The 26,015-nt window shown below is 44.7% G+C and overlaps 2 protein-coding genes across 4 annotated transcripts in view; both read right to left on the bottom strand.

Annotated features, from left to right (window-relative positions):
* On the bottom strand, positions 1 to 23,877 carry Pdcd4 (Programmed cell death 4). Its single transcript, XM_077644802.1, has 10 exons — positions 22,859 to 23,877; positions 22,107 to 22,219; positions 21,764 to 21,877; positions 16,897 to 17,118; positions 15,693 to 15,790; positions 15,462 to 15,576; positions 12,637 to 12,744; positions 11,294 to 11,404; positions 640 to 779; positions 1 to 283 (listed from the first exon to the last, which is right to left on the bottom strand). The coding sequence occupies exons 1-10, from the start codon at positions 23,145 to 23,147 to the stop codon at positions 223 to 225; spliced, it is 1,371 nt and encodes a 456-aa protein (XP_077500928.1). The 5' UTR covers positions 23,148 to 23,877; the 3' UTR covers positions 1 to 222.
* The window catches only part of 5PtaseI (inositol polyphosphate-5-phosphatase A), a 23,880-nt gene continuing 21,732 nt past the window's right edge, over positions 23,868 to 26,015 (bottom strand). For 2 of the 3 annotated variants that reach the window (XR_013310069.1, XR_013310060.1), the window contains exon 17: positions 24,963 to 25,100. Coding sequence is in view for 1 of the 3 variants with exons in the window: in XM_077644823.1 (XP_077500949.1) it covers positions 25,000 to 25,100 (101 nt within the window). In the remaining 2 variants the exon portion in view is untranslated. Of the gene's footprint in view, positions 25,101 to 26,015 lie in introns of all 3 variants that reach the window. The other variant, XM_077644823.1, reaches the window with a different exon arrangement.

Here is a 26,015-nt window from a genome sequence, read left to right as displayed (position 1 = left end):
TGACTTGATAGACGTTTAATGAAAAACGCCTGCAGGTACAGAGAGGGTACAACATGGCACAGAAGCCCATCCAGTAACGAGTGTTGTTCAACACAGCAGTGTATGAAGAATTTTGCCATGAAATGGTTTCTGAACACCTCTAGCTGGACGCAAAACATGCAGAAAAAAAAAGAGAACATCTCCAGAGGGGATTGTACACTGCAGAATAGGACTGTGGGTCCCTCAGTAGGCATCCTCTTTGAGGCGGCCCCCATCACCCTCAGAAACAAACCGTTTGCGTCCCCTGCAAAAGAAAATTTAGAAGGAATGAGATACTGAAACAAATTTTTGTCCACATTTCCATTTCTTCAGTTTGCCTATCACAAAAATTTTGGTGGTTTAATGTTCACCAAGCAAGTACACATGAATGGCAACATGTGTAGTAAAACTAAACACTATGCACAGGCTACCAGCAGAAAAATCCAATCACAGACAATACCTGTCATGGCATTCATTACATAGGAAAGCAGGCCAGCATTTATGATGTTATCACTAAGAAAGCAGCCAAAGGTGCAAGCATAAATAATTTGCAACATAGGCTAAACACACAATATTTTCTGTAGTGTGCAAACAAGAAGATTTGTAATGGAGGGAACCTACCTGGTAGGCATTGCTTTGGCAATATCTGGGGACAAGAAGCCCACACCTGAGCATTTGCCAATGAACTTCTCCAACACTGTGTAAGCAGGTGGCACATCAATACAAATGTCTGGCATATCCTGGAATACCCTGTCAAAGCCCTGAAACAGCAACAGTTCAGTACACATATGCACGAATATGTACACATGTGCAAGGATCTCTACAAGCACAGATATGAGCATTTCAGGCTAAGCTATTATACTGTGGCACTAAGATACACTTGTATGCAATGACAGGGCAGTTGCCTAGCCAAGGCACTAATAGAAGCATCCTTGTACTTTACACAAAGGAATAACATTTAATTTGATATGCCCTGCACTGACATCTTGTGTAAGCAGGAGGCACATCAATACAAATGTCTGGCATATCCTGGAAAACCCTATCAAAAGAACTGAAACAGCAACATTTCAGTACACATATGCACGAATACGTACACGTGCAAGGATCTCTACAAGGAGCAGAGATATGAGCATTTCAGGCTACGCTATTATACTACGGTGCTAAGATACACTTGTATGCAGTGACAGGGCAGTTACCTAGCCAAGACACTAATAGAAGCATCCTTGTACTTTGCACAAAGGAACAACATTTAATTTGATATGCCCTGCACTGACATCTATAAGTAGGCGGCATGGAAGCTTACTTGAAAGCAATGACCTCCTTTGCTTGCAGGAGTTCTCGTTAAAGAATATTTTCTTGTATTATGCATCAAATTAGCCATACCATGAGTAAATGCAAAAATTCATCAATATCAGTCTACATTGATAGTAACTTTGTGGTGATCTAGTCACACAAAAATAGACCGATTTCAACAGCAATTGTGTTACACCACTGCCGCCGCGATGCAATGCACTCTGGGAGTTGTGGTACTCTGACTGGCGGGCGCATCGGCGCTGTGCGTGGCATACACACAAGATTCAGTCCTGTTTGCGTTGCCTGCTTTGCATTGCGTCCTATTTGCATTGCGTTGCATGAATGCTGGATATTAGAGAGAAGTGGGTCATCTGAGGAGTATCATGTGGTCCGACAGCTGCACGAAACAGAGGGCCCCAGATTTTTCATTCTCTCAAAAAGAAAAGGTCCCCAAGATAAAGCATAGAAGCTGGTCATGAGAGACAGCTGAAGGAGTTCTGTTCAGCACATTTAGCAGTCTTATCCCAATTGATCACTGCGCATTGGTAAACGGTAAATTTTTAAGGTCTGACGCTCTGTAATGCCTTTTACGTGCCGCTCTGCTTTGAGGCAGTCCCTTAAATTGCCAACAAGAAAGCAGCCAGATTCACCTTCATAATTCCAAGAAATGTCAGGTTGGCTTCTTTGCAAAGCACTGCAGAACGCGACGGTAACAGGTTAAACGCCAGCTAGTGTGGCTTTCTCGCATTACAGCGGTGTCGTCTAAGAACCAGATGCCAGGACAAAAGCTGCTCTGCATGGACCGTGTGGACGCGCACGCAGTTATGCAGCAAATGACGCCGATGTTGGCTCATGACGTCACTCAGGCCGCTTCAACATGGCCGTAGCTGCCAGGGGGAGGAGCTTCGAGCAGATAACTTTTAATTGCAATTTCTACTTCAAATGCGCACGTAGAGCCCTACTTCTTCTTTAAGGACGCATAATAACGTGGCTAATAGCTGCAAAGTAAAACCACGATTTGTTGGCAGACCATGTCATGACCCCTTTAAGGTATTCCGTTTTTAAATTCTTAATAGATAATTTTAAGAGGGACACGTCTTAAAATTAGGCGTGCGCAAATATTGAAATTTTCGAATACAAATTGAATACGAATATGAAGAAAAAATTGCTTCGAATATAGAATATCTGGTCAGCACAAAAAATAAATTCAGAAAAGATAAACAAGCAAACATTGTTGCTCATATTTTTTTCAAAATAGTGTATGGCCTTTGCAACTGCAATAAACAAAACTAGACTGCCTGAGCACGGTATAAAAAAAACATGATGTACGCAGAAATCTATACTACTTAATTGAACAGCATAACAGTATCCAACCTGTAATGTGGTCAGGCAAAATGAAATCCATAACATGACAACACTGGAAACAAAAACAACATGACCTCATTAATTAGGAGTTCAAAAAGAAGCGACAGAAATACCCGGGTTATTCAAAGGGCGATTTATAAAATGCCCCGCGGGCCCGAAAAAGAAAAAAAATCTACCGGCAATGCAGAAGTCTTATGAGGTGGCTCTATCGTGCAAACACCTGTAAGCCCATGATGAGCCGCCCGTTTTAGTGTGCTGGAAGAACACAAATGCAAGCAAGGGGACGGGGAACACATACAGGCGTCGGAATGGAGAGCCTGCCTCTAAAAAGGAAAAAAAAAAAAGACCAGCGACGCGTCTGTCAGCGTTTGAAAGCGGCACGGTGCCGAGATTGGACTACCGGCAAATGCACGGGCCGACAGTTACCACTGCCACGGGCGAGTGGCGAAGCTCAGATACCAAAACTACGCGGCCAGGTTATTTTTTTTACCTAGTGACAGGGGCCCTCCGAACGTTGTCACGCCTGCCCACTTAAGAGGTGCATGGGTTACAGTGCACCATGCAATAGGCGGGATTTTTAAAGGATCGCTTGCCCTGCTGTGACACCTCAAGTCGCCCCTTCAGGAGCCTCACGCGAAATTCCACAAGTAGGCTTTCCGCATAGTGTAGTTGACCAAAATAAGATGGCGGTGGTCACGCTCAGAGAGTTAAGGTGACAGAACAAATGCCATGGGTGTGGGCATTAATTAGATAACATATTACAGAAGGATAAAAAATAAACGCGCTTTTGCGTTGCAATTGTGAGAAGCGGGTCGTCCCCCCATCTTGTTCACAGCACGTGTGATATGTGGGAAAGCCCACTTGCGAAATGGCGCACAAGGTCAAGCCTAGCGGCATCGGAATGCGATCGGTCCACGCGATAAACGATGGAGAAGAGAGAGAACAGGGCCTTTATATTGTTTTCCTAGAACTTTAAACTCTATATTCAGATAATTTGCCCAGGCATTGCACTTTTGCCACAAACAAATTTACGAAAGTCGGCGCGGTATACGATCACTGCCGAGCATTCGGGAATTTTCGAATATTCGGAAATTCACGAATATCATTTATCTAATACGAATATGAAACGAATATGAAACATATTGGATTCGTATTCAAAATTTCGAATATTCGCACACCCCTACTTAAAATGCATTAAGTTTTCTATAAATAACATTTTCGGCATGTTTATGCATTCAACTCTGTCAAAAATATCTAAGTCCTACTCCATCTAGAAATACAAAAAAGTTAAAGTTTTATACACCCCCATGGCTAACAATCGAGAATGGCGAGACAAAGCCGAAGTTCATGGCGCTCGCTCCGCTCCTACTTGTCCGATCGCAGTCATTTTGGCGTCACTCAAAAGAGAGAGAGAGAAACAACTTTATTGATTCGAGCTCGACGTCTGCTTAGATGCCGTCGATGGGAGTGGTTCCCTCTTCACGGGACCCATATGCTTCCCTAGCCGCCTGGCCCCTGGAGATCAGGACGAGCTGGTCTTCCACGGCGGGGCTGGTTAGCAAGGTCTCCCATCGCTCGGTAAGGGAGGGTGAGGGATGGGGTGGGGTAGTGGGGCAGGTAAGGGGTGGGGGGATTTCCTTGTTGAAGTTGCATACTCCAATGACATGTTGGAGCGTGCCTAACTGCACCTTGCAGAAATCGCATTCCTTCTCGTACCTTTCCGGGTACATCTTGTTTTGAAGGTAAGGGTGCGGGAAGGATCCTGCCTGTAGATCGCTTGCTGTTCTCTGGTAAGCGATTTGTGAGGATCGGGGTAACGTCGCCTCTCCGTCTTGTAATAGTTCGTAATGTCCTTATAACTAATAATGGACTGTGGCTCACCTTCCGCTGCCCGGTATTCCATCTCTCGGGCGAACTGGTGGGCAAGTTCGTTGCACTCCAGCCCAGAGTGAGCCGGTGTCCATATCAACTCAACTTTCCTTTCAGGAACGTCGCGTTTACTTTTGAGAATTCCTAGTGCTGCAAGGGACACCCACCCCTTTCTGTAACTGTTATACGCCTTTTGCGAGTCAGTGACAATTCTTCCCACTTTGGGCTGCGCGAGTGCTAGCGCTATCGCGGCCTCTTCTGCCACCTCTGGAAAAGACGTCTCAATAGAGGCGCAGGTTACGAGCATATCCTGCGTCGTAACTGCCAGCGTGGCTTTCGATGAAAACTTGGGTAATGAAGCGTCTGTGAAGAGAGTGACGCCCTGTTCTTCTTCTTCTATTTGATCTAATGTCTCCGTCAAAGCCGCTATACGAGCCGCTCTGCGGCAGTCGTTACGACCCGGCCTCATGTTTCAAGGCAGCGGTTTACTGTAGATTTTATGCGCCCACAACCTGGGTAACGGTCCCGTTTCCTTCCGGTCTGCCTCTTGCCAGCCCAACTTGGCAAGAACGCGACGTCCTGCCGAAGTTTGACTGAGCCGGACTCTGATTAGACAGATGAGCTTCTATTAACTCTTCAACGTTGTTGTGCTTGGCCATGCCGAGAAGCTTGTCAGTCGAGGAGTGCGTCGGTATGCCCAGCGCCATCTTGGCTGTCTTGCGTATAACAACGTTCAACTGGTCCTGGTCTTTCTTGAGTAACTTCAGGTACGGCGCCGCGTAAACGATGCGCAACGTCACGAAGGCCTGGACGAGCGTCAGTGCATCGTCCTCCTTGAATCCTCTTTTTCTGTTCGTTACTCTTCTGATCATGTGCGAAATTTGTTCCGTTGATCTTGTCTATCGACGCCCCCGCCTTGCCGTTGTTCTGGAAGATGACACCCAGAATACGTGCTTGCGTGGTTGGCGTTATGTTCGCCACATCGATGGTGATGCGGATGTTCTCTTGGTCTCCTTGCTTTCTTCTGGGCTTGATGACGAGTAACTCCGACTTCTGGGGCGAGCAACTGAGGCCGCACGATTGAGCGAACTCGTGCACGGTCTTTGCCACTCTCTGAAGGGTCTCCTCCATCCAACTCTCCGACCCTTCCCTCGACGTCCACACGGTGATATCGTCTGCGTAAAGAGCGTGATCTGTGCCCTCTATGTCTTGAAGCAAAGTCGGGAGAGGGAGGAGTGCCAGGTTGAAGAGAAGCGGCGAAAGAACCGACCCTTGCGGGGTGCCTCTGTCTCCCAGGGCTATTGGTTTCGACTTCTCTCCAATTTTGATTGTTGCAGTTCTGTTGGTTAAGAAATCCTGCACATACTTGAAGGTGCGCTTCCCGCACTCCGTTTGGCGCATGTTACGGAGGATACTTTCGTGTGTGACGTTATCGAAGGCCCCCTTTATATCGATCGCCAGGATAGCTCTTGGCGTATGAGGCTTCGCTTGCTTGATAACTAGCTCGTGTAGTTGCTCAAAAGCTCACTCAAAAGCTCACATCCTCTGCTACATTTTCAACTCCAAAAAGACACAAGTCAAACAGTGAGCGACCGTCACTGCCACGTGGTAGCTCGCATCATTCTGGCACCGATAGCTTTCGTACATTGGGAGAGGGGATGAGCGAAGAGCGTCGGGGACACAACGTGAACAGTCAGTTTCCTGGGGCAACAGCAGGCAGACCAGACAGTGGGAACACGCTGGAAGAAGCAGGTGCCTCCGCGAGCGGCAAGACCACATGCGCTCCCCTCTAGCCAGGTCGTGTTGCCTCAGACTCCCCTACTCTGGTTGTGGCTGCTGCCACAGTCGAGCTATCAACCAGCGCGATCGCGATATGTTCTCCGCGTTTACGACTTCAAGTAGTGGGGGATTTACAGTAAACATTTACAAAGTGATTTCACCTATATTTATTTCTTATTTTGGTTTCTGCTGTGCACTGCCTTTTAGTGTCTTCACGCGAAAGCTGCATGTAACAAAAACCTGGATGCAACAAAAAATCACATTTCTTTCAATATTCTTATACCCAGGTGAAACTGTACTAATCGCCTTGGCTAGATCTGAAGTCCACAAATTTTGCTGAATTGCTAATGACTTGCACTATCTTGGTCATGGGTACCGTAAGAACTGGACTATAGGTCGGATCGGAATATAGGTCGACCCCCTAACTAACCAATTCTAAAAATGAAAAAAATCTTTTTTAATGGAAAAAGTACCGGAAGACACCCTTACCTTGAAACAAATGCGACTCAACAGGTTGCACAATGGTGAGAGTATTTATTTTCATTTAAATGCTGCTTGTATGTACACCTGGCCAATTTTTTAACAGTATCGCACGACCATCGACCCACGTGTTTGTTTCTGGCACACAGAAATACGGCGCGGTAGAGCAAAGCCCTCCCTCTTCATAAATCGCCGCACCCAGGATGCCGAGCCCTTGAATTGCGCCTTCGTGAGTCTAGAGGCACGCGCTATCTCTACCGCATTCACGCGGATGCATTCGGCAGTCACAGGCAGCGATCTTGCACGAAGCACAACCTTTCCTTCAAATTCTGGATATGCTGCGGTCCGCCCACAAAATGATGTTTTCTTTCGGTTGCTGCAAGTTGTAATACGCAGCTTCTGCCTCGGCCAGTACTGAATGCTCTTTTCGGATACTCCAAATTCGCGCCTTGCCACCAGGTTGCTGTGAGCTTCCATGTACTCAATCGCACTTTTCTGGAGGGCGACGGTGAACTGCCGTCGGCTTCCACTCATTTTGAAATAAAATGTGAAAAAGCAGCCTTTTAACAATAGCTTCGCAACGACGTAAATGCAAAATGGCGGTGCGACGTCGCCACGCCGCGCTGCTGCTGATGGAGGCTGTTGGCTTCAGCCACCTATTGTTGCAAAACTTCCTTAGTTTTTCCGGCAATGGCCGGCACATAAGATGGGGGCCGGTTTTTACGGTAGTTTGTGATATCTTCAGTTTTAGCTGACGTATTCAGAACGCAAACAGTTTTGAAAATGGGAAGGAAACGTCATCATTACAGGGAAATATCACAATAAGGCTACCTACCAACCGTTCACCTTTTAACATAGGGTCAAACTTCAAATGCAATTTTCCGAGCTTTTTTTCTTGTAAAATGCCTTTGCCTTATGGTTTGATAACGGTTGCATGACCAGATTTTAGTGAACTTGCCAATATTTTTCGCAAAACCTCCGCTACATCCTAAAGATTCTTTTTTTCATTAAAACTGACAGACTAGCAATTAGGTCAAATGTAAGCTAGTCACTGCTGCCTTTTTTTTTAACTTCGTAATTCATGATCTACATAATGATTTTCTTAGCTTTAGGATGTGCAGTGGAACTTTGAAAATGACTGCATATTCTTTAAAACTAGTTTTTTTAATTAAGAAATTACCATAATGGCCTGTAAGAAAGGCTTTATTTGGGATATATTATTTTGCCACATTTTCAGTCCCAGATTAGCTATTTAAAATCTTGATGTATATTTGGAATCAGCATTCAAAGATATACCTGCACGCCAAGTTTCAGCAAGATATGGTTAAAAATAAAATAAGATTTCATGACCCTCATCTCCCCTCAACAGACATGGTAAGAAAGGCCGAGCACAATTTTCCAGAGAAATAAAATGCTGGTGACAGATAAAAACATTTTATTTCACCATTCATCGCCGCTTTCACACTAATCGCTGTCAGGCGAGCTCAGCTCCTCGGCACTCTCAGCGCTGTCAAACGAGCTCGCCTCATTGGCGTGCTCCCAAGCTGGTTGTCCTTTGTGCTGTCCATGGCATTTGACAGCCTCGCGACTCTAGATCTCTTTGCGATGGTGTCCGCTGACAACGAACACCACGCATGCAGAATCCAAGTGCACACTTGCTGGAGGAACGCTCACTTCAGATGCCCTGTCGGAGTTGTTCCGTGGTTGCCCGCGGGCACTCACTCAGTGTAGCACCGCCAAAATTTTGTCTTGAGTGGTCAGTTAAGACAAACATCGAGCGGCTGCAGCAAACTTGTCAGGCCACCAGGAATTACTGCTAAGTCCGTTCGGCAGTCTTCCAGCCAAGTCTTCACTCGGGCTGTTAGGTGCCCTCTAAAGCTGTCAAGCACAAGAAGAGCTTTGCGGCATAGTAGACCTCCTGGTCGGTTCTGCCCCACTATTTTCAGCCAGTCTATGACCAATTCGCCGGGCATCCAACCTTTTTCTTTCACCAGTACCACGATACCCAGGGGGAACTTCTCTATTGGCAGAGTGTTTCTCTTAAAGATAACGTAGGGTGGAAGCTTCGTTCCATGCACCTTCCGTGCACCTTTGCCGTTCGGCACCAGCAGTGTGCATGGAGACACATTTTGCCCCTTTGGCTTCCATCGTGCAATTTTCAGGGGCATTGAACCAGGCGGGGGTTTGATCAGCATTGCCTATCTGTGAGAGGTCATGCTCATGCTCCCTCCGCAGTGTGTTGACAGTGTTCAAACTTCATTCTTTGGTCCTCGTATTCGGCTGGCAGCTTCTGGCACAACGTTGTTCGACGGCAGATGGAGTTGGTGCCGTTTCATAAAATGTTGAAGCCACACTCGACAGGCTTTGAAGTCCGCAGGTCGAATATTCATGTGCTGAGTGATAGAGATTGCTTTCAGGCAGATCATTTCCATAGACACCACTAAGCTGTTGCTCCTAGTAGTGCAAACATACTCGACGAGGTTCTCTTCAACTTTTGGGAATTGCACCATTTCCCACGGAAAGTCTTCCGGTTCAGGTAGTCTTGGCGAGGTCTTGCGTTTGCATACACCAGCAGCGAACATACTTTTCATCAATGTCAAACTTGAGCCCGGCCTCCTGTTTACCATGTTCCTCAGCAAGTTTGAAACCTGCAGTGTAGGACTGTCTGCACTTGGCCATTGCTTTTTGTTCGCAATCAAAAGCACACAGCCTGCCACACGACAGCGCACGCAACACAACAGATTCTGCAAGCAGTCCACACCCTTCCGAAAAAAGCACTGGATAACAAAGACCAAATGGTGCTGAGCAAGGCACCGTTAAAACTGAAAACAGAAAGCCGCGGAAGCGTCGTGTTGCGGAACGATGATGAATGTAGTGTGGGAAAAACTAACTAGCGCTATCTTGTAGCCCTTTGTGGGACTAGGCATGTTTTTGAAGAGTTATTTTTTTTTCTGTCCAAATTTCTGCAGCAGAAAGTGGAGGGTGTGGGCTATACACAAGGGTGGATTATACACGAGTATAAACGGTAGATGCAAATGCGTGCCTCATGGCACTGCAAGAGACCGGACACTGCACTTTTTCAAGCGGTGACACTGCTACACTGCTGTGTGCCTCAAGGGTAACAGTGCCACGGTGGGACTCGCAGGCTTCATGTTTGCGAACACTTTCAAGCCGGATCCTTTTGCATGGCTCTTCATTCCACACAGGTTTCTCGAAAGGCTTCTTGTTGTGTTTTACGCACAGCTAACAAAACATCCCACCTTTGATGTTGTCCTAGAGAAGCCAAGGGTGGTTAAGAATCCAAGATGCGTTGAAGACAGATGTGTGCTTGCTGTCTTAGCCAGTATTTGGTGCACTGCACGTTCTTCAAGGCTTGACGGTGAACTGTCACCATCATGTGTACTTGATTTCAGTCTCTTCGACACGGGCGATGTCCGGGGCTGAACAGCGTCCACTTCAGGTGCGACCGGCTACGTATTTGTTCTCTGGCATCACCAATAACTTTTTCGGTCACTTTTAGAGAAAAAACAACAGCACAGGCGGCGGCACAGCTTTTCTCTTCGGATTCATCTCCAGAGCATGACACGACTCCAAGTCGTTTGTTGGCGTTGTCTATGTGCCGCCTCGCTAACGCTAGACTGCACAAGGTATACCTTGGCTCCTTGGTCTCGCCCAAATGCGGGACGTTAAGTGGCACCACACCATAGTGAAAAACTGAATGTTTTGAAAGTGTAAGTGCGTGTAAATGCACCAGTGCCAGTAGGTGCTGAACTAGTGCTAATAATGCACGAGAAGAAAAATGCAGCTTTTCAGAAACAATAATGAAATCAAGTAAAAGAAGAAAGTGACAACGGGAGTAGAGCTCATGCCGTAAGCGTGAGCAATGCAATTGGTATCGGCGCGCTGAAGGCGAAATTCACATACCGCGATCGTCCGCGATTACCGCCAGCTATCTGGTCTGCATCTCTGGTTTGTGAGCATGTGCGAATGACGCGCTTGTGTGCACTAGAATACGCTTGAGGAATCCAGTGCCTCGTGCGTGTAGAGCTGCCCCTGCAGTCACAGAAAGTTGTGGCCGAGTATAGCAAACTTAAAGCCCAAGAGGCAAGCAGTGGTGAGCGGGTGGTCGGCTTGAGAGGTGGGCACCGAAACCACTGCCACCCACCGTGGGGAGAACCCTGCTGTCTGAATAAGCAAGTTCTTAGCACGTGAACAATTGGTCAGCCACTGTGACCCAATCTTTATTCTTTTGTCATTGTTGTGGCTCCATCCAGACTGGGGCAGGGGAATGCGAATAGCTATGGTTAAGGACTACTCTTACAAAAAAATATCAAATTAACATTAAAAGCAATGCTCTTGGATGAATGCAAAAAAAAAGAAGCCTGCCAGCAAGATGTAGCATGAAACTAAAACGCAGCACTGTACAAAAAAAAAAAAAGCCTGTTTACAGCCTTCTTTTAGTGCTTTGCAAACTGTCATTTCCACTTACCCGCTTCATCTGTTCTGGAGTAACAATCACGCTCGCATCAAGTGCTCTGAGCAGCTTACACATAAGCTCCATGGCCATATCACCCATGTCTTCTATCACCATGACCACAGCCTGGAAGAACAAGTACGCACTTAATCCCCTACTACCAAAACCTTATTTCAATAAAACTACAGATTGCGGAAAGTGGAAATTTTTTAGCTAATTTCTAAAGCAAGTTGAAACAATGAGCAGAGTAATTTCCAAAAATAACACTAAAAGCACCACATGCAGAATGTGAAATCAGAGGCATATTATGAACCTTTTAATTTACAGTTAAGAAAAAAAAAGCTTTAACAATAATGTCTGTTAACTTACAAATTGCACTAGAGGTTTTTCTTTCTGATGTATAAAATTATTTTTCATCTTCAGTATTAAATCTGCCAAAATATTTGTAGCCATTCAGCAAATCATGGAATAATATTACAGTTAAGTCCATTTATAACGACCCCGCTTATAACTAACACTCGCTTAGTACAAATGAAGGCTAACCGGGTTCACAATACGGGCTCACAATGTGCAGAACGATTTCTGCGCATTCAAAAACTAAAATGTGCAAGCTGCTCTAAAAAACCCACTCGTTACCGCACACTGCTGTGCATAAGTCAACATTCCTTTTTTTTTTCTTTCTAAAAACTGCCATCTGAAATTCGAGGGTCGATCCATACAGTTGGTCTACCTATTTACTTATGGGGTCTAAGGTAGTTTCACCTGAGTCACGGGTAGTACAAAACTTGTGTCTGTGCCCATTCCCGGCAGGATGCATTGAGCTCCACGAGTAAAAATCATCATTTGCGTGCTAATCGGTTTTTCTGCGAAAATTTCCAACTGCGTGCCATTCGCCGACCCGGCTCGCTTTTGCTGCCGGTTGCTTTCCCTGACGAGCAGTAGACAGCGTAAGAGCAAGCTTTTGGTAACCTCCCAAGTGCGCACCACATTATACAACTATTGGCAGCTTAGTTTGCCAATAGTCAGCCAGCTGCATGCAAGTATGAAAGGCAGGATGAAACATCATTTCACCTCCTTTGATTCCCATTTGCCTCCGAGTGCTGGCCTTGCAACTGCACCATTATGCAGTTTTCTGCTCCGAGCTGTGCCTGCCACAATGCCATTCCACAGGGGTGGTGTACGAGTCAACTTCTACGGTAACTAAAAGCACCCAAGCGGAGTAAAAGTCAAGCATTGGTGCATAATTTATGTTTACCACATTTTCATTTCTGCAACTATCATGATTCTCTTACTGTCCAGTGCCAAGCAGCTAGCCTCTAATCCATGCTCACTAGCAGTTGGTGGGGAATTTAACTCACCTCATAGACCAGCTCGTGGTGGAAGTGCGGCACTTCCAAGTCTCGCAGGCAGCGGATGGCTTCATTGACATCCCCAGAGCACAAATACTCCTTGAGCAACATTTGAATCTGAAAAATGGTTGCCAGCCTAATAATGCCACACTGAAGAACATGCAGACATGAAAAAGTGCCACTATACAATGGAACACACACAAGGGGCCCATCACATCACCAGTGTACTGCAAATAGTGTGGCGGGAGTTGTGCAAAAATTTGACCAAATGATTAGGGCTACTAACCAGAGAACAATTGTTGCTATGGAAAATCATGCCACTAGCAATAATGAAACCGTTTCTAAGGGCCAGATTTGCACCCTGCAATATGGATTTTTCTACTGTGATGTGCTATTCATGTTTCCTTTGCCTTCACTTTTTTTTTCATGTTAGGAAAACTAGCATGTCGTCATGAAAACAACTGATCAGAAAAATTTCTATGGTTGCCCAGCTTCACAATACGTTTTTTTTTCTCTGAACAGGCCACACAAGCTGCACACACATTCCAAGCCTGCAACCCACAACTCTAGGAAAAAGACCCTAGCCTACAGAAAATGGTGGAGCATTCAGCAACTGCCACGGTTTCCTAATGTGTGCAGTTGCAAAACTGGCCTCTGACAGGCTGCCTGCACCGATGCCAGAAGAACTTTTCAGGAACAAGATGGCAAGTCAATGGATGATCGTTCCTGTATAACATAATTAACCAGCCTGAAATGGTTTAAGCAGAGAAGACACCTCCAAGTGATGGCATTCTATTTGATAGCAAGCGCTTGCTACTCTCCCACACAAAGCATCCCACTGCTTTCTTATGAGATGCAACAGTGTCACATGGCAGTCCTAAGACAAAGGAAGCTTAAAAAGTTCTTAGTGAAAGAAGACCGATCATCTCCCTCGAAGGGTGAAGGAAGTATTCTCTTTTCCAATGTGCTTTAGTTACAAGTAGAACAACGCTTTTTTTTTTTCAAAGATTTCATCTTTACTAGTAATTACGGGTTTTTATCTCATAAAATGTAAGCATTCCAGTTCAGTTAGTTTCGTTTACTTCTGCTTACTGCACTGTACTCTTAAACTAGACGGTTGACAGCTTAGATTACACCATCATTGTTTCTTCTGATCTGTCGCACACATGCTTGCTCATGTAGCCATGTAGCATTCCTCCATAACATGTAGTGCAATGATGGATGATGCATTTGCGCAACCCGCACAGCCTCCACCAGCGAAGCATCAGAGCACACAATTCGCAGAATCACAATCTGTTGCACAGGCATTGCACAACACCGCACATGGTGTCTGGCCGAGGAACAATATCGCTCTGCTCAGAGCATGCTCCTTTAGAGCAATTTTTTTTAATGTGATAATTGCATTTTGCGAGAAAAAAAGTATCAAAAAAATTTCCGTAGTTTCGAACGCTATTCTTTTATGCGTATGCACTGAATGAACTGTGCCTAAAGGTCCCCTGGAGGATCCTCAGAGAAGCTCATTACAGGCCATGTGACACGATGACAGCACCTTTGAGGCGATTCTCCTTGCACTTCATTATGTCAAGGAAGCTCAAGGCTTGGCAGAGTTGGCCGTGTGACAGGGTTTTAGAAAAGTACTATCAACAGCACACTTGACAATGTGCAACACAACAAAAACAAACACGATTTTGTTAGGGCATGTCATGCATCTGAGCAAAGCTTAAAAATGCACGAGCACAGCTGAACCCCATTATGCATCCCCCATTCATTGCTAGAACCCCGGCATTTTATGACAACTTGGCACGGCCCTGGCGAACCTCCCGTAGGAATAATGAATTAAAAGCCTCGATTATATGATGGAATAATAAGCACACCCCCAGCTTCGTACGACGGCCGGCGGGAACCGTTCGGAGCAAGAGATGCTGGCAGACCCCTTTATTGGCGGACGTGACTTCAACCAAGTTGTTCCAGATCGGAATCAAGATGGAAACGTGCGCGCAACAATGCGATCAAGCACATGACAGTCTGCAAGGACAGTTCTGCCGACAGCTCAAACTCAGACAAACTGGATAAAAAGGCTGAAATGACAGGGCCGCCATTATTTAATTGACTAAATTGACAGTTCTTGGTTGCTCACGGGATATATTTCCAAGAAGAAAAAAACGCAAGCGTGACTACGAACCTTGTTCGGCCACTGGAAGTCTAATGTGCAAAAAGATGCTGACACGACGTCCATTGCTACGTGAGGCAGTAAACAAGCTAGATGCTAGCAAAGAAAAGCAGCAACTTGGCCACCTTATCTTTGCATTCTTTGACACATAAACAAGAATATAAAAGGATAATATTTAGCAAAAGATACACCGTATTTACTAGCGTAATGAACCCATTTTTTTTTCCAGAAAAGTTGACATCAATTTCAATTTCAGGGGAGGGTTCATTACGTGGGGAAAAAGAGATTTTTTTTTGTAGGAGTCAAAATTTCATATCACCATCATCAGCCCACCCATCCCAGTCATCAACAAAAGCACACTGTCAACAGGTTACGTCCCGACCTCGCCTACATTAATGTCGCCAGTGTTTAGCATCATTTGCTTCAAAAGGTGCTTGCTGTGTCACGGCGTAATCCGATAATTTTATGATAGCCAAAGGTGGCTGCCAATCATGGCGAGATAAAACAAACATGATGAACACTGGCGTTGCAGGTCAGGCACGTTTTTAGGCGAAGTTAAATAAATTCTGAACGATAAAAGTGAGGGGTGGGTTCATTACGCAAATAAATACAGTACCTTCAAAATTTATTTGAAGGAACTAGGAAGCTAGCAATGTCTACGCACCTTCTTTACAAGATATTTGACAGGACGCATGCCTCCTCCCATGCCCCACACATTGTCCAAACGAACCAGTCCATGTTTCATGCTCAACAGAGTGCTGGCGTGTTGCAGTGTCTGCCTGTTAAGTTAAAAAAAAAGAAAAGAAGAAGCATGACAAATGTTTTTTTTTTGTTTTTTGAGGTACCAGCTCTTCAGCAAGCAAGTTCACCAAACTGCAGCCCCAGAGTTTCATACTTAGTCAATGGGCAATCCGTTTCCTCCAGGTTAAGTTGCACATATTTTGGCGGCACACAGTCATCTGCCACAGCTCGTGCCAGGAAGTTTCCAAGAACCTGCGTGACATAAGATTTCAGGCAGTTTTTACAAAGAAAACTGCTTATAAGTGAAGAGAAAACACCTGAGTCGCCAGGCAAATACAGTATGCTGCTAGAAAATGCCCAAGTAAACACTGAACAAGACCACAATAAGTGACAATAATGGTGCAAGCAGCCAAAGTACAAGGCTGAATATTTTTTTAACACACCACTGAAACCATGGGCAAAAGTTAAGGGGAGACGCGGGCCTTGAAATGAACGATTTTATTATTAAAGAAGCCTAATTTATTAAATTCTTACAAGTCGTTAAGACACTTTCTATACTTTTGGTTTCGATTGAAATGGGGCTGTAGCCAAAGGACTGCCATCTGGAGCTATGCTAATTATACTGTTGTTGTAGTACATCATCATATAAAAATGCTAAATTTTGTCGAAGCACCATAATTATGAAGTATAGTTAGGTGACATTATGGTTCCCAAAATTTTAAATGTGCTCAGCCAAACAAAAACAGCACAGCTCGAAGTTTAGTTCGTTCTGAATTCAACAGTTAAAGATTAATCGAAATTGCACCATAAAAACATAAAGACTTCCATAAGGCTAGTCATGTTGCCAAAAAACATGAAGCTGAGATAATCACATTTGAAGTGCGTGCGCCAGCCATTCGGAGGTCGTTATAGAGGCCTCAAAAAACAGCGGAATGCAGTCGTTCCAAAAATATTTCACAGTACTGAGCAATACCAGGTAGTGGGGTAGGTGCCCAGCTTTCAAACAAAACCAAGGTGGCAGCCATTGGTGACGCAGTCGTGCGAAGCGACGGGCGTGATGTCCTGCTGCATTTCGCACCGAAATCACCATTACCAGGCTTTGTAGGAGCGAACTAAATCTATATTTTAGTAGTTGGAGGTCGAAATTGGACCGTGAAACTTTTTAGGCAGGAACTTTAGAGTGTATTGATCCCAAATATGCCATTTTTGCAAAATCGAAATTTTTGCATTTTTTATCATTTCAAGACCTGCGTCTCCCTTTAATGCAGTACAGACAGCACAGTTGTGCACAAGGCAAACTTTCCAAGCACTGATTTCCAAGCACTACCCATACCACTGCCACACAGCCCAGTACACACCGTCGTGGCATCTGGTGTGTCAAGCACCAGGTCAGGCAAGCTTTTGAGCAGCAGCTGAAAGCCCTTCTCAAAGTCAGGCTCCGAGAGGATGCGACCGTACATGTCTGAGAGCAGCACAGATGTCATCTCCCGATGTGAAGGCCTACGCTCCATTGCCAGTGATATGGCCAGGCACACAAGGTTGGGCCGAATCTGGCGCAGGTTGTATTCTTCCAAAGACAGCTGCAATGTAATAGAAGCAAGCATTAGACACAGGCGGCCACAAAGGATAACACTGGGGGTGGGGTGGGGGGGAACCCACCAGTGCAATGGTGATGCAGTTGAGCCCACTAGCAACAGGGCCCTATTTTAGTCAAAATGCTAGGAGTGCTCGAATATTCAAATATTAATCACATATGTTGATATTAAAGAATACCCAAATATTTGGCAGCTCAGACTTTCATAAATCCGACCATGGCAAAACCATAATATTTGGGCAAAGTCTCCGAGGATCAAGCTCAAAGTGTCAAGTAAACAGTACAAAGGCGTCCTCTTCATTTTCTTTTCAGTCATTTATCACGTGCACTGGTACTGTTCCATATACATAGCAGGCAACGCTGTGGAGGCTGTGGCAGTAGTGCATCCTCGAAACCATATTACTCCACGCATCATTCCTCCTCCTTGAAGCCTCAGTAAGGGTCCGGACAAAAACAAAAAGCCATATAAAATGAAGGGGTAGCACTGAAAATTACGGTCGAAGCTGTGAAGCGCTTAGTCCTTGGACCCACTGGCTATAATCTTACTGTGTGAACTATTCTTTAGGTGCGGATGGTTGCTGCCAGCCCGCACAAATGGCAACTGTCGGCCGCGCATTTGTCAGCCGCCAGAACCCACCCGAGCACTGCTTTCAGTCTACACGTTGCTAGTCATTTCTTTTTCTCCTTAGAAGCAGTATTGCTGTTCCATTGCCAATGTGCATTTTCCTCACTTTTGTACACATTGTTCTAGAACACTGAAACTGCGCACTTGTCATGGGCCTCTCGCTGTTTGAGCGATGAAGCCTCCTCATGAAGCTTCATCACATTTTCAAATTTTTGGCATTTTTGGCATTTTTTTCCACGAAGGCGGGAAACTTTATTCCTTGACCTTTGGATAATTGGGGCATTTATTTCAGTCCCCTGAAATCCGAATTAAATGGGTTTAACTAGTAACCATCATGTTATGTTTAGTTGATGTGTCGCTCATGGATTTCACTTTGTTACTCATTTTGCATCACCACTGCACTTGTTACATACTATGATGATGACGATGCTGAGCCAGTATAGATCTTCAGTTTGGTTGCCAAGGCCATACATTATTTTGAACAAAGTCAGGGACACAGCAACTGCCTGTCTTACCTTTCTCTGAAACTTTTTTTTTCATACTGAATTCGATTCAATACTTGAAGCCATTTTTTCTTCATATTCGAATTTGATTCATATCTGAAAGTTTCAATATTAGCACACCCCTACGAATTGCACAATAGGGCTATCAATGAGTACCAGGTAGGATAAACATTCCTAAACACATAGCCTGTTTGCAACTAACATGCAGTTGCCAGAAACTAGCATGTTCAGCTGTGCTGGACAGTCACAGTATAATGTGGACAGGGAAAGGGCAAAACTTAGAAGACTCAATCTTCATATCAAGATTGTGAAAAGAACGTGGGTTACGCAAACAGAAGAACAAATAATAGTATACGCCATAGACTTGTCATCCCCATGGCTTGACAAGGCTCTGAGATCGGTGCACTCTGCCTGCCTGAGGTAGCAACAGTGCGAGAGAAATTCAAGAAAAGGGACACTAAAGAGAAATACCAAACTAAGCAAGACTGACAGATTATCCCTCAGGAACCCTATCAACATTTTTCCTGCACAGAGAGTTGGCTGTATTGCTGAGAAAATAGCAAATGAAAGTCCCTAAACCCATTCACATTCAAAGCACCTGTGAAAAATGAGCACAGTTGCATCATTTCTATGATGCATTTGCAATGGAGCTCTCCAACCAATCACAGGTGCAATGGATTTAGCTGTCAGTAGGGAATGCACACATTAACTAGGACACATATCAGCCGGTTGAACGTTCTTGCAATACTATACACCAATATAGCTGCATATCACATATGTATGTATGCTACAGCTTCGCTTTAAGGAACAAGCACTCGAACGAAAAGCGCTAAAATACGGCCTTGCTTGACGGCGCCTCACGTACTACATGCATGATGACCTGTGCTGGAAACTTTGTTCTTTAATGAGCCAAATGAGAGGTAATGATTGCATATAGTACTCCTCAGATACTTTTCAGTATATCTCAAAAACCTTTCAACTGCGCAGAAAATATGGAAGACCACACACTCGCTTCACGCGTTGACGATGTGCATACATGTGAGCGTGAATGCTGTTGACAGCTTCCGATTTTCAAACTGCTGGGTAGAACGGCCACACGCAGCTCTTATTTGAGTCTACCCTTTCTCTCCGTTGTCTGTTGCACAGTTTTTAATTACGAGACGCTTCAATTTCTTGGCTACACTCGCTGTGTTGCTCTCCTCATATTTTAACAGTAATTGCCCATTACCAATGAAATAATGTACCTCGAAAACACGAGTCAGCTGCTGCGGTACGAATTGTGTGTGGCGGCGCCATGTGCACTTTGCTCTTGCACACTTTTCTGACCTATAAAAGTTTTGTTTCCGGTAAAAATGATGTATTTGCAATCACGTGACTTTAACCTACCAATCTAGCCTGACTAAGTATTTCTCTTTAGTGTGCCTTTAAGGATTGTCAATGCTGTCTGCACAGTTCCCCTCCCCTCCAAGCCCCCAAACTTGCCTTTCTATTCATGGCATGGCAATGGAAAAAACGAGATGGTGTAGTCATGCAGCATGATCTCATTCCGAGCACAAATGAATTCGTTAATCACACTAGCTACTAACAGCTCCATATCCCCCAAAACAATTCAAAGCCAGATAAAACAATACGCAGCTAAAAATGGGTTTGAGCATGTTTTCGAAATTTTGCTCGTCTGCACATTGTGTGCTGTGATCAATAATGCACAATTGCATATGCATTACAAATAAGGAAACTTTAGCCCATATATGCCCAGCGTCCCACATATAGGACACCGCTTTTTTTGCAGTAACTCTTCTCTAGATGCCATTTTTGAAATTCGACCCCATCGACTACACAGTAACTCTTCAAGAAAAACATTTTTTGTGCATTGTCATATGGAAAACACTGTGTGTGACGAGAAATGAGATCTTAAAGTTGAAGTCAAATGTCTGAAGTTTTACCGCACGTAACATGGCGGCAAATTTGCCTAGTAGGACATTGCAGGACGGCTCAAAAGTCGGTGTTGAGAAAAATATTTCCAATACCAAAAGGATGGTTCTGAATTATGAAGTGAATTAAACATTTTATATAGAAAAATATTTGTTTTCCTTATTTCCGAAGTTTTGGTACATATGGGTAAAACTCTTAAAACCTACACCAAACTGTTGGCTTTAAATGACCTCTTAAAGTGGTGGAGACAAAAAATCTCATAGTATTTTGCTTTCGAATGATGTGTAAGGCATTAGTAAATATGAAGCATCACGTAAAATTCGTAAATGCTCAGCACCTAACTTATAACTGAATTTATTCTTTCATGCAGTTTCGGCTTCAGTTTCACCAGACGGAAGATGGTTGCAATGTCACAAATAAGAAACAGATCACGGAGGCATACAAAACAGCAATAGCTCTTAGTTCACTTGTTGTCATTTCGCCTTCTGGAGCTGTTTAGCGCAAGAGTCTGAATGAATGACGAAGCAGTGGTTATATTGCAGTTTTTGTATGCTTCACGTGATCTTATACTTGCTTGTGACGTCACAAACATTATCTGGCAACTGAAACTACAGGGGAAAAAAAAGTCCTTCACAAATTATTTATTAAGTGATAACAAATTCCACATGGTGATCCACGTTTACTAATGTTGTACGCATCATTACAGAGCAAATACACTCTCCGAAAAATATTGTGTCCCCCACTCCTTTAAACACTTTTTTTTTTCAGACATTTCTGAAACCAAAAAATGCCACTTCTTTCTTATCACAAATGTTGAAAACCTGCAATTTTCAGAAAACAAGAAGCCATTTCGAAGGAGCTAACACAAGTGAACTGATTACCTTTTGACCGCTCTATCCAAGCCAAAGGTCAAACGACAACAAATATGCTGAAGACACATTTGGTTCTGGCTGTAGGGGCCTTATTTTAAATATAGACAAATTGAGAAACACCTCTGTATTATGATTTGAATGCACACTCGTACATGCACAAATAGTTATCCACCTGAGGAAGCATCATACAGAATGCAGAGAAACCAAACACAAGACCAAGCAAAGCAAGCATGGACATAGAGCAAGCTCAATGCCTATCTCATGTTTGGATTTGCTGCCTTCAGAACAATTTTTAACACCAGGTGGTTAATATTAACTCTGAGCCCTCCTCCACACGCCTCATGGCCCAGTTGCAGCTTCAGCATAAATTCATCAATAAACAACTAGAAATATATTTGCAAATAAGGAAACAAATGCACCACAAAAGCATACACAAGCCTGACTTCTTGTAATTTTGCACTTTTCAAGAAACATGAACAGGATGGATGCAAGTGCAAAATGACACACATAACTGACATGTCATTTTTAAATTTACGTCCCATCCATGTTTCTTGAAAGGTGCAAAAACGCAGAGCCTACAAAAAAAAAAAAACTGGCCCTGGCCCAGAATGAAACGCCATTAATGCTCAATTCTGCAGATATCTGTCCAGATAAAACATTTCTCATTGGCTAACAAAAACCGCATTTAAAGATACTCACAACAACCTCATTGGTGTCTCCATGTTCAAAGTACTCCAGCAACAAAGGGTAGACAGTTTTTTCAAACTCATCCTCCGTAAGTTCGGGTGTTATGGACTCAAACTCGCAGTTCTCCTGCAAAAGGTAAACTCGCGCTCATTTTGCAGCTCAATAACTATTAAAAACTGATGCTCTCGCCAGTGGGCAATTTGGTGATTTCGAAGGCACAGGAAGGCACTAATAGGCCAGTAAAAGTGAATTTCTGTCCCTTCGAAACAACGGTAACGCAGCTAGACTCAAAACATAACACGCACGTCGGAGCCAGTCGTGGTGCGAGGCAAATGACTGAGACTGCCGCTGTTACCTGGTTGTCCGAGTCATAGTTTGGGTCCCGGACGTCGGCAGCTGAAATGTCATCGTCCTCGAGCGAAATTTCGCTCCCAGGCTTGCCCCAAGTTCCCTTTCCGCCTGCACCGCCTGCGAATTCGAAAGCGCAGTGAGCACTAAATATGCCCCGAGTGCTGTTTGTTTGCACATTTCATTTTAGCCCCGTGATCACAAAAAAAAAAAAAAATGCTCGCTACAATGCCCCAACCATCTATAGAAATTTTCCTAGGTGTTACAAGCGCTGTCCCGTCTTCCTCTCACGTCCTCGTTTTTTTGCGCTAAAGGCTTTGCCATTATGAGTGAACAGTACCAACTAGCCCAAGAATCAGCAGTGTTACAAGAGTGCGATCTCAAATGTACTAAAATTTAACCACCCAGCAACAAAACTACACTGCAACCTCGGGTAGGCTGCCCGTGCAACCGCCGGGTGGTTAGGAAGTCGGAACAGGAAACCTTCTTTATTCAAGCGTATTTGTGTCCGCTCCTCACATGTTGCGGATGGGAAAGCTCCGGCAGCCTCACCACAGTGCGAACACTAGAAACAGAACACGCACGCTTTACAGTAGGAAACAAAAAAAAAAAAAACTTGCTGGATAGCCGCCATGTTTATATTTACATGCCTCAGGAGCGCCGACGCTACCGAAAGGTCGCAATTTCAACAGTTTCCACAACACCCTATGCACATACTGGTATTACAATGCGTCAGGCTATGTCCACAGAGAACCTCACCTTTCTTGGGCTGTCCTCGTCCGTGACCATTCCTAGGCCTCCGGCTATTTTTGCGGTACTGCGGGTGCGTTCTGATGGCTGCTGGCAGTACTGGACTCACATCCCCAGTGGCAATCAGCTTAGACGGCCTTTTAGCCTTCTTCTTGACCCTTCCATCATCGAAAGGGATTTTGATGTCGCTGTCCATCTCGGCAGACGCTATTGATTCCCCATCTTCCACAATCAACTGCGGAGCCTCATGCTCACGGGGGCCGAGTTCGTTGTTGAAAATTGCGCCTCCGTTCGACATGGCACTCCTTTACTGCAAGCTGAAACTAAAGCTGTTGACTAAAGGTCCACTACAGTGCCCTTGTTATTTGCTCAAATGCTCACTAACTGACGAAAACGTCGAACAAGCAGCCAATGCTTCTCTCGCCGTTTGACCACGAGCAGCAGCCAAAACTTACGCCTTGCCAAAACCCGATTCGAAACGGGAAAGCCGAGAGTAACGGGAGAAGAATCGATCCAGCAGGGGATGACGGAGATTGTAAATTACTCGAGTTCTGCTGTCGTCGTTTCGATCGAGCGCTGCGTAGAATTTCGCCCAAGCGACGAACTGCAACAAGACGTCCTCTTCGAAGCGAAATTCACGCGCAGGTAATCGGCCGCGCCACTGGCTCGCGCACCCCCCGCATCACGTTTTCTGCTTCTTCTTCGACCCTCACGTGGCGGCCGGTACTTGCTTGTTTACAAACATATTGTAGCGTTTCACAATATTTTCCGAACGCGCAGTATACTGATTAACGTGTTACTAAGCATGCATTGCACGTTAGTTTTTTTTCTGCTGCCTTGAACGGGCGCGCAGCTTTATCCACCTGTGTATTTGAGGTGGAAACGAAACCGTGCAGCTGCCTTCTCAGCATGACCTTCCGCGTGCGAACATGCAGGGCGTGTTTCGGTTACTCGAAACCCGAGTAGCACGGGCCATCAGTGGCGCGCGACTCAAGGATAAAAAATGCACGAACGCAAAGAAGGGATTGCACCATTTATTGCGATCGGACCGAAGATGGCAGGTGACGACCAAGAAGTCGATGCTTAGAAACTACCGACAAATGTGCACATATGCAACAACGCTAAAAACATAACTTGACTTTGTGACGATCGTACAGCATCACGGCGCGGCCCTCGAGACCACTGGACGGAACACTGCACTGTGTAACACTGTGCGACGCGGCGGCCGGCAGTCGCGACGCCCAACGCGCGTCACCGCATTAAATAACGAGGGGATATCACCTGCAATGGGGTGTAGCACAACTGGATCAACCGTACAAACATTGCACAACACAAGGCCACATGCACACAAAACAATTTTGGCACAACAAATGGGTCATAAATAGTAAATAAGTGAACTGGGAATCGGTGATAATACACGCATAATCTCAAAGGGCCCTGAGGGAGAGGCTTAACACCAGCCTTCCTACAATAAACGAGACTTCGGGAGATTGTAGAATGACTTTGTATACTCCTGTGCAGAAGGGAAAAAAAAAAGTGGGGGGAAACCTGATGTAGTCTCCACAATGGTGAAAAATGCTGCAGAAAAATGGCATGCTTTAACAGACCCTGCCAGACACTGCTTTCCATGTCATATACCCATTAGGTGTGCAGGTAATGTATGCCCCACAGAACCTGTGCCTGTTCTCAATAGAAAAAAAAAAAAAAACAGGGAAAAAGGCAATGCTAACTGCACTGCATGTGGAACATATGCTTGAACAAAAGCAGTTGTGCAGATGCAGGGTGGCATTATAGATATATATATATTATATTCATGTGTATATAACTCTGTGTGTGTATATGTGTTTGCGTTTTCGTAATTAAAGGTGCACGTCAAGAATTAAAAAGAACAATAAACTGTCCCACATCAAAACGTGGCACTAAAACCGGCATAAAATGTGTAGCATTACAACCACTTTCAATGCTACAAGGCAGGAGTTACGAATTAGCAGACTGGCACAAGTAATATCAGATCTGAACTTAAGATGGCTCCAACATAAGGTCATTCCAGCAGCACCTTGCACAGAGTCTTTGCAAACAATTTTGGCATTGCAGCCATTTCACAGATGTGCTAACAAAGGGTGAGGGTGTCATGCTATCGAGTGTCGAATTCACACGGTGGTTTCTCGGAAGATGCGCACAGGTGAGCCTGGAACCTTGACCTGAATGTAGCGGGTGGCTGCTTCCTCCAGGGCAGGCTTCTGGCATGGCTCTGTTACAGGAAAACATGCGCATATTGTGTGGCAAAACAATAGGCTTCACCAAAACTACCAAATATAAGCATCATAAGGCCACGAGCTCAACAGCCATGCATCTACGCTTAGAAATGCATGCGGAAAGGTCTGTTCCAAAACTTGCAGACTCCCAGGTGATCTCTTTAGGATAAATGAAACCAAAAGAGCAAGGAATAGTACCCTCAAGGTATTAAAGAAAAGAGAGAAAGGAACAGCAAGGTGTCCTCCAAAAGCTGTGAGACCCTACAGGTCTCAGATGTGACACCTAGGAGTGCTTTGTTTGAGCTACATACCCATGCTTTAATGAGCACAACAAATTGTTGCAATGCTTATTTTTAACTATTGCACACAGAGGAGGCAACATGTGCCAACAAAACGACTAGATGCCTCAGCCTTGGCCCGCTTAGTCAAGGAGTGTAGTTCAGCTTTTTTACTTTCTGTATTAATGAATATTGATAAATTTCTGTCCACAAATTGCACGAGAAATAAGGAGGAAATTATTGCTTTGAGCAGGAACCGGGCAGCCAAAACATCAGGATGCCTGTACACTGACACAGACAGTGTGTTGTACACTCCAAAACTCCTCGAGACTTATATCCAACTTGATGCATCACCCATGTCCCAGTTACAGTGTGTACCAGCACAATGGCTCATACACCACAGCTGGCCCTTGAGTGGCCAGCCCTGAGATGGGTCTTCTTTGCTTCCCTGAAATAACCTGTGCAGTATTCAAGCCACTCTTAAGAGAAGCATTTATCCAAAGCCTTCTATAGTATTCAGAAGTAAATAAAGTCTACTGCATTGCATCAAACCATACTCTTGTTATCAGGTCTCAAGTAATGGCATAAGTGGTATTACAACAGATTGGCTAATTACATGTTAAAAAATAATAA

The sequence above is a fragment of the Amblyomma americanum genome, chromosome 1 (genome assembly GCF_052857255.1).
Source record: "Amblyomma americanum isolate KBUSLIRL-KWMA chromosome 1, ASM5285725v1, whole genome shotgun sequence".
In the NCBI taxonomy this organism is placed as follows: domain Eukaryota; kingdom Metazoa; phylum Arthropoda; class Arachnida; order Ixodida; family Ixodidae; genus Amblyomma; species Amblyomma americanum.
This window is presented reverse-complemented; position numbering and strand designations above follow the sequence as displayed.

Excerpts from the sequence above, each read along its gene's own strand:
- Pdcd4 (XM_077644802.1), bottom strand. The coding sequence starts at position 23,147 with ATGTCGAACGGAGGCGCAATTTTCAACAACGAACTCGGCCCCCGTGAG. Across the intron at positions 21,878-22,106 it reads ACTATGACTCGGACAACCAG|GAGAACTGCGAGTTTGAGTC; the intron begins GTAACAGCGGCA and ends TACCTTTTGCAG. Across the intron at positions 17,119-21,763 it reads GAGACACCAATGAGGTTGTT|CTGTCTTTGGAAGAATACAA; the intron begins GTGAGTATCTTT and ends ATTACATTGCAG.